The sequence below is a fragment of the Saccostrea cucullata genome, unplaced genomic scaffold (genome assembly GCF_032062105.1).
Source record: "Saccostrea cucullata isolate Sc308-1 unplaced genomic scaffold, CSIRO_AGI_Scuc_v1 ctg11841, whole genome shotgun sequence".
NCBI classification, from domain to species: domain Eukaryota; kingdom Metazoa; phylum Mollusca; class Bivalvia; order Ostreida; family Ostreidae; genus Saccostrea; species Saccostrea cuccullata.
Genome location: NW_026922743.1, coordinates 7,505 through 20,873, shown reverse-complemented (window position 1 = coordinate 20,873; position 13,369 = coordinate 7,505). Strand labels below are relative to the sequence as shown.

The 13,369-nt window shown below is 34.9% G+C and overlaps 2 protein-coding genes across 2 annotated transcripts; one reads left to right on the top strand and one right to left on the bottom strand.

The window, feature by feature from the left end:
- The first annotated feature begins 7,884 nt into the window (after positions 1 to 7,884).
- Positions 7,885 to 9,989, top strand: LOC134262311 (uncharacterized). Its single transcript, XM_062744683.1, has 2 exons — positions 7,885 to 8,050; positions 8,506 to 9,989. The coding sequence occupies exon 2, from the start codon at positions 8,507 to 8,509 to the stop codon at positions 9,971 to 9,973; it is 1,467 nt and encodes a 488-aa protein (XP_062600667.1). The 5' UTR covers positions 7,885 to 8,050; position 8,506; the 3' UTR covers positions 9,974 to 9,989.
- A 410-nt stretch (positions 9,990 to 10,399) lies between these two features.
- Positions 10,400 to 12,842, bottom strand: LOC134262310 (uncharacterized). The gene is made up of 2 exons (XM_062744682.1): positions 12,707 to 12,842; positions 10,400 to 12,143 (listed from the first exon to the last, which is right to left on the bottom strand). The coding sequence occupies exon 2, from the start codon at positions 12,140 to 12,142 to the stop codon at positions 10,400 to 10,402; it is 1,743 nt and encodes a 580-aa protein (XP_062600666.1). The 5' UTR covers position 12,143; positions 12,707 to 12,842.
- Positions 12,843 to 13,369: the final 527 nt, after the last annotated feature.

Sequence of the window (13,369 nt, the reverse complement as noted above, 5' to 3'; positions counted from 1 at the left end):
TTCACGATATTTAAGAAATAAGGTATCATTTTTTGAGTTTTATTGAGATGTAAAACAGGTTGGTCACGTGATCAAATCCCATATGGCTATATGGAAGATTTGATCATGTGTCAACCCGTTTTACATCTCAATAAAACTCAAAAAATGATACCTTATTACTTATATTTACATTTGTGACTTATTCATACTTTAAAGAAGAAGGTATGGTTTTAGCTATATTGCGCCCTAAAAATGTAATGACATCAAAAAGTTTTGAAACTGGCTTAAATATTAGTTAAATAAATTACTCTGATAAATCAGGAAAGAATATGGCATGAATGTTTACCATTCTGCAAATATGACGTCATTAATGTGAAGCATTTCTCTATTTTCAACAGAGAAAGCCTCAAAATGACACATTTCAAGGGTGATTTTCCTTTAGAAAACAGTGTCCACAGCCGTCGCCCAAGTTAATTTTTTGATATTTTGTGCAAAATTCAATAACAAATCACATATCTCAAGATCTTTATGGGCGATGCCTATGGACAATGTTTTCTGAAAGAAAATTCCATTGAAAATTGGTGTCTTCTGCAACTTTTTAAGAAAATACGGGAAAATACACATGTTTATGACGTCATAATTAGCATTTAAAAACACATGTGAGAAAAATGACTTGTATGATTTTTCTGCATTGAATTTCAATTATTTAATAAAAAGCATGAGTTTTCAATTTTTACACCAGTTTCATTTTTTAGAAAATCACAGGGCAAAATTTGTATGGAAACCATACCTTCTTCTTTGCCTGATTGTTACTTTTAACGTGTGAAATGCGTTATTTTTCAAACCCAACGGTATGTATGTAATCCACTAAACGCGCGTCAACAATTTATGACGTCACAGAGAAATTACGTCGAACGTTTATCCAAACGCACATCTTTGACCTCTTGACCCCCTACCTGTATTTATACAGTTATAAAAACGCTTGCTGTCAGTAGTGTTATATAAAGGAAAACATTTGCAAATGTAAATATTTGCTTTTAAACTCCATTTTACGTTTCTTTGTACATGCCGTCTAAGCCAAATTCTCTTTACACGACATGATCGATTCTCAAGTTTCTTGATGTACACATATGACGTCATCTGGTGGTAGATTTTAATCAAAATGACAAAAAACAGAATAACAAAATATAAAGAACATTTCATTGTTGTTAATGTTTACACGTTTCTATTCATTTTCTAGAGTTAAATTACATCTCTAAATATCAATACAACGAAAACTTCTGTTCTAGAATTGACGTGATCTCGCCTACTATGACGTCATACTGTAGCACTGATAAAGTCAAGGTAGAATATTTTGTATGCTTCCTTATTCCTGCGAAATTTATGTAGTAAAATGTAGTTACCCCGTAGTAGAGTCATTTATTGGTTCAGGGTAGAATTAGATATCCCTTATCTTATTTCAGTTAGATACATTTAGGTTATCCCTATGTTTACTTTTATATAGGCCTACATTCTTGGGTGTATGGAAGCTCTCAAGTGCAATAAATAATTTTTTTGGAAGTCACATTCTCCCCTTATATTTTTCCAATATTTATTTTTTTTAGGTTAAATCCTGTTGTTATATTTTTTCAGAAACATTTTTGCTTTTTGTTTTCAACTAGTAGAAAATCATATTTACCTTTTGTTATAATAAATTATAAAACTTTACAAATCTTTTCATTTCATAACAAGCTGATGATCATAATCTGGGAATAACTAAAGCACCTGGGTTAATAATTTAATCACTATGGCCCATATATAATGGTTTAATAAGACGTTCCAATCCCAAATACTATAATCAATACAGTGAGTATCTTGAATTCAATACATTTTACTACATAAATTTCGCAGAGGGAATAAGGAAGCATACAAAATACATCAAGGTTAGGACTTATTCCTTGGGAAAGGTTTATCTTATTTAGACAGATAAAAAGCAAAAAATGTTGAAATGTAATTGCACAACGCACGACGACAGACGGATACGGATAGCAATAGGTCACCTGAGGTGACTTGAAAACTGAGTGACGAGATCGCCTCGCGTCACACAGTCAAGTGTAAACAACCGACGTACTTCGTACGAAAATTCTTGGAACGATTGAATTTTTTTTCTAATTTGATTTTCTAGTTAAGTCGATCCATAACCACGTTGAACTAGAATTACTCACTTTTGACGTGGAAACAAAAGCAGTCGTTTTGTTCCTTCTGTTAATGATATAAGTTGTACCATTGGGCGAGTCCATTTCATCTGATATATCTACATATATCTACAAATTACGATAACACTGTCTTCTTAGACCATTACGTTTCGGTGAGCGGCGCTGGCGGTAAAAGTTAGTGATTAACAAGAGGCCCACGGGCCTTATAGGTCACCTGAGTATTGTGTAACTACTTTCAAACAATTAAATTTGGTTCGTGTTTTAAACCAGAGGCCATGAAATTCACAATTTTGAAAGAGACACCATTGCTTGTCATAATTAAAAATACTCTACTTACTCAATACCCAGAGGTAGATCAGAGTTACAAAGAGAAAAATGTTCTTCCACTTTATAACCAGTTGTGCACCTCACCCAATAAGAACCACTGACCTTGGGGCCACATATTTCAAAATTTTGCAAATTTTATCACAAAATGGTTGATTAATACCAAAGAGCAGGTTTCAAAGCATTAATTTTCAGATCATGTACCCCCTCCCCCCCCCCCCTTTCGGGGCATAAAATAAAACCATTTTGCTAGATGCACCTTTCTTCATCATAAATATATATACTTGGATCATTGGCATAAAATTCACAATAATGGAAAAGGCACTCTTGCTTTTCATAACTATATGCTTAGTTAGTTTATTTAATACTCAGAAGCAGATAAGAAGATTTTCAAAGAATAAATGCATTTTCACTATATAATCTATAGAGCCCCGTCCTAACACCAGAACCCCTGACCCTGGGGCCATAAAATTCACAAATCTGGAAGAGGAACTCTTGCTCATCATAACTATGTACTTAGTTAGTTTATTTAATACCCAGAAGGAGAGAAGAAGATTTTCAAAGAATAAATGCATTTTCACTATATAATCTATAGAGCCCCGCCCTAACACCAGAACCCCTGACCCTGGGGCCATAAAATTCACAAATCTTGAAGAGGCACTCTTGCTCATCATAACTATGTACTTAGTTAGTTTATTTAATAGCCAGGAGCAGAGAAGAAGATTTTCAAAGAAATAATACATTTTCACTATACAATCTATATAGCCCGGCCCTTGCACTAGAACCCCTGACCCTGGGGCCATGAATTTCACAATTTTGGTAGAGGACTCAATGCTTATTACATTCATGCTAACAGTTTGCCTACTCGATGTCCATGAGTAAAGAAGAAAATTTTTAAAGATTGCAATAATTTTAGTGGTTTTGGACCCACCCCTCAGGCCCCAGGGGGGCGGGGACCATAAAATTCACAATTTTTGTTCCCCTTCACCCTTCGCAATGAAAATTTGCATAGCAACTCCCTATGGACTATAGAAGAACCCTATTGATTTTGAAGTCAAAAACTCAAAGGTCAAGGTCATAAATAAGCAAATTCTGTCTGTAGTAACACTTTCATTTCCTTGCGATAGTTCGAAAACCCTTTGATTGCATATTATTTAACGTCCCTCTCGAGAAATTTTCTTTCATATTGAGACGCCACCACTCGCCGGTGGAGAGCTGCATATTTTGTCCTATACTCGGCACCCAGGGCCATTGAGCAGGGAGGGATCTTTTTCGTGCCAGCACCAACTGCGACACGGGACCTCGGTTTATACGGTCTCATCCGAAGGACCGAGAAAACCCTTTGAGCTTTTGCGATGAAATTTTACCTAAGAGCTCCCTGTGGCCTAAGAAAGACTCCTATTGAATTTGAGGTCAAAAGGTCAAAGTTCAAGGTCATAAATGTATACATTTTATGTGTAACACTATCCTTTTCGGGCGATATTACAAGAGGATTTTGTGTTCTTTCAATCTTTAGGACCTCTCTCACCCCTCTCAAAGTGTCCCGCGCCGTTTGTTTTATTGGTATTTATTGTCCCCCGCTTTCGCGAAAGCGAGGGGACATTAAATCTCATTCGTCTGTCTGTCAGTCTGTCTGTCTGTCTGTCTGTCCGTCCGTCACAAAAACTTTAACCTTGCCCATAACTTTTGATTGAGTGGACCTATGACTTTCATATTTCATATGTGTATTCCTTGTGACAAGAACTTTCTTTGGGTACCACCAAATTTGACCTTTTGACCTTGACCTTGGAGTTTGACCCACTTTTACACAAAAATTTTATTTTTTTATTTTGGGCAAAACTTTTGAACGGGTAGATACTAGGACTTTCATATTTCACATATGTATTGTTTTTGGCAAGACCTTTCATTGGATATCAAGAACTTTGACCTTGACCATAGAGATTTCTGTACTTATAAAAAACATTATTCTTGGCCATAAGTTTAAAACGGTAAGGACTAGGGCTTTCATACTTCAAATATATAATCCTTGAGAAAAGTCCTTTCATAGGTAACAAGAACTTTGACCTTCTGACCTTGACCTTGGAGTTTGGCTTACTTTTAAAAAATTTAACCTTGGCCATAACTTTTGTGAAGGGTTAGGGCTAGGGTTTTCATACCTCAAATATTTTATTCTTGTGACAAGATCTTTCATTTGATATCAAGCACCTTCACCCTTTGACCTTGATCTTGGAGTTTGACCTACTTTTTAAAAGATTTAACCTTGGCCTTAACTTTTGAATGGTAAGGGCTAGGGCTTTCATACTTCACATAAGTAATCCTTGTGAGAAGACCTTTCACTGGATACCAAGAACTTTGATCCTTTTACCTTGACCTTGCAGTTTGACCTACTTTTTAAAATTCGAGTACCAATATATTTAATTTACATTTTTAAAAAAGTTTAATCTTCGCTTTGTTGCTATACGGGGTCATCAATGTTTCACAAACGCATTTTTTTCCTTTTAACTTTTGACTGAGAAGAGATTAGGGCTTTCATATTTGAAATGTGCATTACCTATGACAAGATATTTCCAAGCATGCTATGATTTATGACTCCTTGACCTTGGCCTTCACGATTGACTTTATTAAAAAAAAATTCAACTTTGATAATTTCTTAACGACATATGATAGGGCGTTCATATTTGACATCTCACCTACGAAGACACCGAAAGCGGGGGACCACAATTCTTTGAATTTGCTTGTTGTTTTAAATGTCGCTATTTTTTAGCACAGGGGCACGAATTATGACGTTATCAGTACCTTCATGGCGTCAAGTTATGTGATCGAAACATGGCAGCGCCAATAAATAAGGTCAGAGAATAAAGTATAGGACAAATTTATAAAATTTCATTTCATGGTCATCAGAATCAGCAAATTTGGTGGACTGGCCAAGTTTAAGCTTTGTAGTACAGGAAAAAAAAATGAGTTTGTCTTCACACTTTTTAGCTGTTTTTTTTTTAAATGATTTAAATGTTTATAAAAATGTTAACGTGACATACCTTCACAATTTAAAAAAAACAGGCTTTAATTCCTTTTTCACAAAGAGTCATCACTTGGTCTTGCATTAATGACGTCAAAGGGCTCACAACAATGGCAATTAATGGATGTTGTAGACCTCTTTTCCGCCGAAACGGCCATGGAAGACACTGGAAAATAACACTATTGCTATATCCACTTGGCATAACAGAGACACAATCATGTCCAATAAATAATGCACGCAGGGTTTCCAGTTGCTTGTCTTGTGAAGAAAATTCCAAGCTCAACGAATTAGTTGCATGTGCAACACAATCTTTAAAGGATGCCGTAACTAAGCCCATCTGAGCCGAAAGCTCAAGTGAGCTTCTCTGATCACATTTTGTCCGGCGTCTGTCTGTCTGTAAACTTTTCACATTTTCGGCTTCTTCTCAAGAATCGCTGGGCCAATTTCCACCAAACTTGCAACAAAGTATCTTTGGGTAAAGGGAATTCAGGTTTGTTCAAATCATGACGCCCAGGGGTAAGACGGGGCCACAGTGGCCGACCAAAGTTTTACATAGAAATATATAGGAATATTCTTTAAAAATCTTCCTCTCAAAAGCCATAATTGATCATATTTATATGGAAGCATCCTCAGTTAGTGTAGATTCAAAATTGTTCAAATCATGACCCCCGGGGGTAGGGCCGGGCCACAATGGTCGACCAAAGTTTTGCATAGAAATATATAGTAAATTCCTTAAAAATTTTCTTCTCAACAATAGCAATACCATGATTGGTCATGGGACTACTTTTGGATATAAAGTATTCAATAATAATCCAATTTCTACTTTTTCTTAGCCACAGTGCTCAGGTGAGCGATGTGGCCCATGGGCCTCTTGTTCTCTGTCGACAGCGTGTAGACACGCAGTATTTCGAAATTCCACTGTATGTAAACAAATCTATTTACAATTCCATAAACACACTTATTTTTAATATACCTATAAAAAAGTAAAATATAGAATATAAAAAACTTTTCTATTGAATTTATAACGATTTAATATATTAATTAACTGATTAAATGCTAAATTTTAAAGGGATTAACTTTCGTTGTTTCACTACTGACAATGCGCACTTCCGGCGAATAGTTTCATAGGTTCGATGTAATCACTACGCTCTATCGCTGTCCCGAGTCTTTTTACGGTTACTGAAAAGGGTGAGAGTGATCGGATTGCTTCTTTTTGGTTGAAATGTTTTAGGCAGGGTATTCAATTTTAACAGAAAAATTTTTAACTTTATACCTCACACAGTTTTCGAGCTATTGATAAATTTTTGGACGTTCACCTTTGACGAAACCTTAATTCCAATAGAAAATGCATAGCGGTACTGCATTATTACTTCGAGAGATCAAGCGTGCAATAGATCAAGAATTCTAGAAATGTTTAGTTAGGGAGAAAATACGAGACAGGAGGCTCACTTCGAACGATCAAGAACTTGACGAAATTGACGTTCGAGTCACCAAGAGTTACCTGTACTTCCAAAGTAAGGCATTTTAAATAAAAAAAAATACTTTACGAGGGTTGTCCCGTAAAATCGTGGACAAATTGTCTAGTTTGAAAAATAATCATCACTGCGTTCTGAAATTTTCACCACTTTTTAGTAGATAAATTCTGAATATACACAGCAAATTTCAAATAGATATATGCATAGGTAACCAAATTGTGATATTTTATGTTATATACTGTATCGCCCTACGGCGCACGGATGATAACGTCAAAGTGTCTAAAACAGCGTCACGTTTCACCCTTTGCTAAACTTAAAGTTGGATACGCCCCACTTAAATTTTGAAATTTTATTGATTTACGTATGTGAGTATCTATAACCAGTTAAGAAACCAATATGGCACACTCATGCGATCTTCTGAATATTTATTAGCAATTAACAGACAGTATTCTCACCATCATTCAACTAAACGAGAATCTCACATCAACGGTCGACAGTGACAGCGTCCTTTGCTATTACAAATGGCAGTCTGTCCATTTGTTTTGTACTATCTGGGGACTTAACCACGAAGACTTCACTAAGAAAACTATCATTTCATTGATATACTAAAGGTCTGGTGAAATTTTTCATATTTTCTTTATTCTGTATTCATTTAAAGTCTCTTAAGGCGTCATTACAACATCCTAATCTATCTGAACTGCTCTCCGGTGCGCCGTAACGTCATAAAAATTCGCCATTTTTCGTGTATTGTGTTTATTACTTTCCCATTTCAAATGCTCGGGAAACTGCCAAAAATTAACCAAATGCCTTGGAATTTTTTAAAAGACGACAGAATTTATTAAGGAGTAGAATTAGGATAATTTTCATCCTAATCTGATGTATTTAAAACTTTTATTAGGAATTAATGGCCAAGTTCCGCAATGTTTTTTTAATACGAGTTATCGTCCCTAACTGTGAAGCTCTCCACTTCCGGGGCGTCAATACACAAAGCAACAAAATCGCTGAAGCAAGAAGCGTCGAGAAAATACACACTATCGGTATCGAGGACACTGACAAGCCAGGTAAGGGATTTAAATAGCGGTCGTATTTAGGATGTTACACTGGTTTACGATGCATATTAATATAAAAGCAGTACAGAGTTGGTTCTTGAATCTAATACACATGCAACAACCATAAGGATCTAGTATATTCTAGAAAAAAAAATGTCAATATTTATAAAGGTCTATATACATATATCTATTTTTTTAAAGTATAGAATTTATTTTTATTCGACGAGGAATGAATATTTACAGCTGTCAAGTTGTGTTCATAAGAAAATCTAACATTGCCCCCCCCCCCCCCCCCCCCCCCGTTGTGTAAAAGGCATTGTTTAATTCGCAAAACAATTCAGTAACATGTAAATAATTTTGAATTCATAACATAATTTATTTTAAAAGGACATGAATGTCAATTGTAACATTTTTTTTTAAAAAAAATTCCTTTTTAAGTACTTTACAATGTACTTTTTATTTTCCAGTATGGGGAAGAAATATTGCTGCGTTCCTGGATGCAGCAACACTTCTCAAACATTGGATGAATATGGAAATAAAATAATATTGCATCGCTTCCCTATGTCGGAGAAAAAGGCCCATATTAAGCGTCTCTGGATTCAGCGACTTCGACATGTGAGAGCAAATTTGGTTGTAAAAGACCACACACGAGTTTGCAGTGTTCATTTTGAGGGAACATTTACTGAGGAATCGATTCCCACAATTTTTCCAAGTAAACCCAAAAAGGAAACAAAATCCCGAAGACCTCTTGTAAGAAAAATTGAAAATTCATTTCAAAATGATGGTTCAGGGCAAAGTGATACTGAAAATCCACAAGATAATCCTGTGTCAATGTACAATGATGTTGCAATACAAACTGACCTCAAATATTTTTATTCAAAAGATGCGTACACAAATACAGAAGAGCATTGTGTACATGTTTCAACTGCAACCCAGACGACTGGCAGCCCTTTGTCTACTGTTAATGCTGAAGTTCAGGCAGATTTGCCTAGGATGACATATGAAGATATGAAAGATGACGATTCTAAAACAAGATTTTATACAGGTTTTGCAACTTTTCAAATTTTTTGGATGTTTTTTGCAGTGCTGAGGCAGAAACATGGTGCAGAGAAACTCAATTACTGGGAGGGAGAGACAAGGTCCATGGGTGAGAAGTCGTATCATGAACCAGGGGTTAAAAAGCCTGGCAGAAAACGTTCCTTGAGACCAGTGGATGAATTCTTGATGGTTTGCATGAGACTTCGTTTAGGGCTGCTTCAGGAACACCTTGCTGATATTTTCAGGGTGTCCGAAACGACAGTATCACGAGTAATGAACACTTGGATTAACTTCCTCTATGATCACTGCAAATCCTTAATAAAGTGGGTCTCCAGAGAGCAGATTTTGTGTAACTTACCAAAGCTTTTTAGCATGCACGCAGATACTAGAATTGTGCTTGATTGCACAGAATTTTTTATTGAAAAACCGTCCTCTTTAAAGGCACAGTGGATGACGTGGTCCGAATACAAACATTCAAACACTTTTAAAATATTGATTGGTGTGTCACCAAGTGGTATGGTAACCTTTGTGTCAAGACTGTGGGGTGGGAATGTGTCAGACAGACACATTACTCAGCACGATGGATTTCTTCCAAAACTGTCACCAGGTGATGTTGTAATGGCAGATAAAGGTTTCACAATAGAAGATTTGTTACCAGCTGATGTTGGATTGAATGTTCCACCACGAGTATCAAGTACATGCCAGATGTCAAAACATGATTTCTTTAAAACAAATAGAATAGCTTCAGCCAGAATAGTAGTTGAAATGAAGATGGAACAGATCAAAAACTACAATATTGTGAACTCAGTTTTACCAATTTCAGAAGTGCACTTATCAGAACAAATTATAGTTATCTGTACATCTTTAACTAACTTATTGCCTCCACTTCTGAAGTGACATAAATATAATTAACTAGATTTTTGTCTGGATGCCCTAACATGTATAATTATTTTTATTCCTGTTATGAGGAAATTTACTTTCCAGGAATTATTTTTTTAAATGCATGATTAAAAAAACACATTTAAAGTATATCACATTTTGTGGTTTTCAAGGTGATGTGAATTTTGACGATTCGATGTGAAATACAAACATTCATTTGAAAATAAACTTGAAATATGTACACTTGGACCTTGAAATCATAAATGAGATGTGGATAAATAAAATAAATCACATAACCTTTTTGTTTTTATTCAATATTTTTACAGATGAATCTAAGCTCTCATGCAAATATAAAAGTTTCAGAGTGTTAACAGTTTTATGTACACATGTTCAAAATCAAATAGAATCATTCTATGCAATATTCAAATTATTAACAAATGTACATCAAATGTTATACATGTACAGTGATTTTCCTCGCTGAATTCTTCTAGTGAAAAGTTCTGGTACAACACCATAAGTATAAAAAGATTTCATCTTTGGAACCATATCATTCCAGATTCCAACATCAAAAAGAATTCTTTCAACAGATATACCTTTTTTTGTATAAACAACAAAATCAACCCAGTTAAGTTCATATAATGCTAGCTGGCCTTGAACTTGGTACATATAATTATGGTTCTGTTTTAATTTAAGTTCACCATTGTTTTCAGTGCAAAAAAAATGTTTATCTTGTCCACATTTTGTCGGAGGCATATTCCTCCAAGGACTTTTTTGTTTTCCATAAGGACACTTGACTTCGACAAGTCCTGTACCACATTCTACACAAGTAACAAGTCCATCAACACTGGCCCCAAGGAATGGGTACTTAGGGTTGACATATAGTCCACAGGACTCGATCTTCACATCACCACACAAATTTAAATGTCGCTCCATATAATCACTCAAAGCAACAGATTCATTTGTTCGACCATAACTGATACTTTTTACACAATCTGGTACTACTACGTATCCACAAATTTTCTTGACTAAATTGTCTGGTTCGGACTTTACTCTTTTGACAACGTCACCCATTACTGATGCAGTAATGATATTGCATCTAGCCTTTCTCCAGTTAACATTTGAATTTTGACCTCTAGTTCCCTTTTCTAACAGTTCACTAACCTCTGTTGTTATATTCATATTGTTTACAAAAGATTTAAAATTTTCAACACATTCTTTTGATTTTAGATTTACATTGTCCCTATACATAAAATCTGGCAAAAAAATATTCAAAAAGGAATCTATATTAACATGCTCTGCTCTTAAAGTTTGATACAAGACACATTGTGGGTAAATATCTTTTAAGCCATCCAAAATATCATTCAAAAATGAGCTGCATTCACTTTGACAAGGTCCAGGATTATAAATGCCTGGGAAAGGACGAACTTTGTCTACAATATTATCTTTTTCTGTTTTTGAAAAACTAATATCTCCAACTCTTTTTGGACTTGGTTTTCTTCTCAAAGGTGTAGGTCTATTCCACACACACTGATTAGATGTACAGGAATTTTTTGTTTTTACAAGTACATACAATAATGCTCCAACATGAGCACAAAGACCTGCCTCTCCGGCTTTACAATTACATAAAGCATTTACAACAATGCCTGACTTTTTCTTTATACAAACATTCAAAGAATAATATTTAGCACTTTTTCCAAATCCAACTTGAACAGTCTGTTTCATTGATGGAAGACAAGTTGATCGCATGTAACAAAAATCACTGTTTCCTTTATTGTATTCAATTTCTCTTATGAACCCTTCATTGCACAGACGCTTTGCTTTTTTCATTTGTCTCTCGAAATTTAACCTTTCTCCAGTTACAGGATTTTTATGACATTTAAAATAAATATCAATGGCCTTATGAGAAATTTCAGGAATATCAGTAGAGTCAAGTTCTTTCCATGAATCTGTTGAAGGATGAACAGGAACAGTTTTCTCTATTTCTTCATCTGTATCTATGAAATCTTCTGATGAATCATAACCATGCCTCATGGCTTTGTAAACTCTCTTTGCCAATACCTCTTTATTCCCAGATTTTTTAAGCCTGTGATTTTCAAGCCAATTTTTTAGTTCAACAACTTTCCATGACTGAATTTCTTCTAGAGACAAGTGAGATGGTTCACCTTCATCATCAGTGCTTGAAGACATTCTGAAACATTCAATATTGTATATTAATACAGATTCAGAAAACACACAGTGCCCAAATAACTTAAAAGGGTTTCATAAAAATTGAATGTAATTAGGATCCCAAGATGTAATTTATGTAAACAATTATTGATATCATATCAATATCATATAAAGACATAATCCGAGATTCCCCTGACTCTAACCCCTGCTTTTATTTTATGACATGTGCGGACAAACGTCATAAAATAAAAGCGGGGGTTAGAGTCAGAGGAATCTCGGATTAATAAAGACACCCCCTTTTTTCAGAATTAAACGCTGTTGGATGGTCACATATTCAATTATTCCGACAATATTACATTACTGTTAATATTAAACAGTTATTAAATCATAATTTCAATGTCATCTACATTCGGTTCGAACAGGGTCGATCTTAGACCTTGCAATAGCCAATTCAGTTGAATATTTAAATGCCACGCGAAAACGCTGAGCATTTATATTTTATTATTTGTATACCATTTACCACGTTTAGATAATGGTTATAAATCTTTAAATAAATTAATTATACAGATATATCGCAAATCTTACCTTGGTATGTCCTTGTCTAACGCAGAAATTGCAATTATCAGTACTGTGAGTACACAACACAAGTTGAACAACAAACGCCCCGGAAGTCAATGTGTTGGCGACATCTAGCGATTTTTCAAGAGAGATAACTCCAGAAATAAGACATTGCGGAACTCTGCCATTCTTATGTCTTCTCTAATATAACATTGCTATTTTTACCGTGCGCCGTAAGACCGTACCTTGTGCACATTCAAGCAGAATAAAATCTTTATTTTTGAATATACATTATCAAAAACATTATGATTCACTTGAATATGATGAATAAACATTTACTGAAAATTTCAGCTTAGTGCGCCCATTACTTTTCGAGAAAAACGCTTTGTCCACGATTTTATGGGACAACCCTCGTATATAAAAAAGTATGCAATTTTTGATGAAATTAGTTTTTATACAAGTGTTTAATTTAAATAAATAACATTTACACTCATCCATTCTATCCTCTTGTCCAGGAAATCCTCCAACATGAGTTATTTCTCTCATAGCTTTGGGAGGGGGGATACATGTTTTCATTAATTGTTTCTGATTGTCCCATATGTTTAAAAAATAACTCGATCAGATGGGACAACATCCGATGCCGCATATTCTGTTGCAATAAAGTGCCGCATACCAATGACAGATTGCGTT

Coding starts and splice junctions, on each gene's coding strand:
- LOC134262310 (XM_062744682.1), bottom strand. CDS start 12,142: ATGTCTTCAAGCACTGATGATGAAGGTGAACCATCTCACTTGTCTCTA.
- LOC134262311 (XM_062744683.1), top strand. CDS start 8,507: ATGGGGAAGAAATATTGCTGCGTTCCTGGATGCAGCAACACTTCTCAA.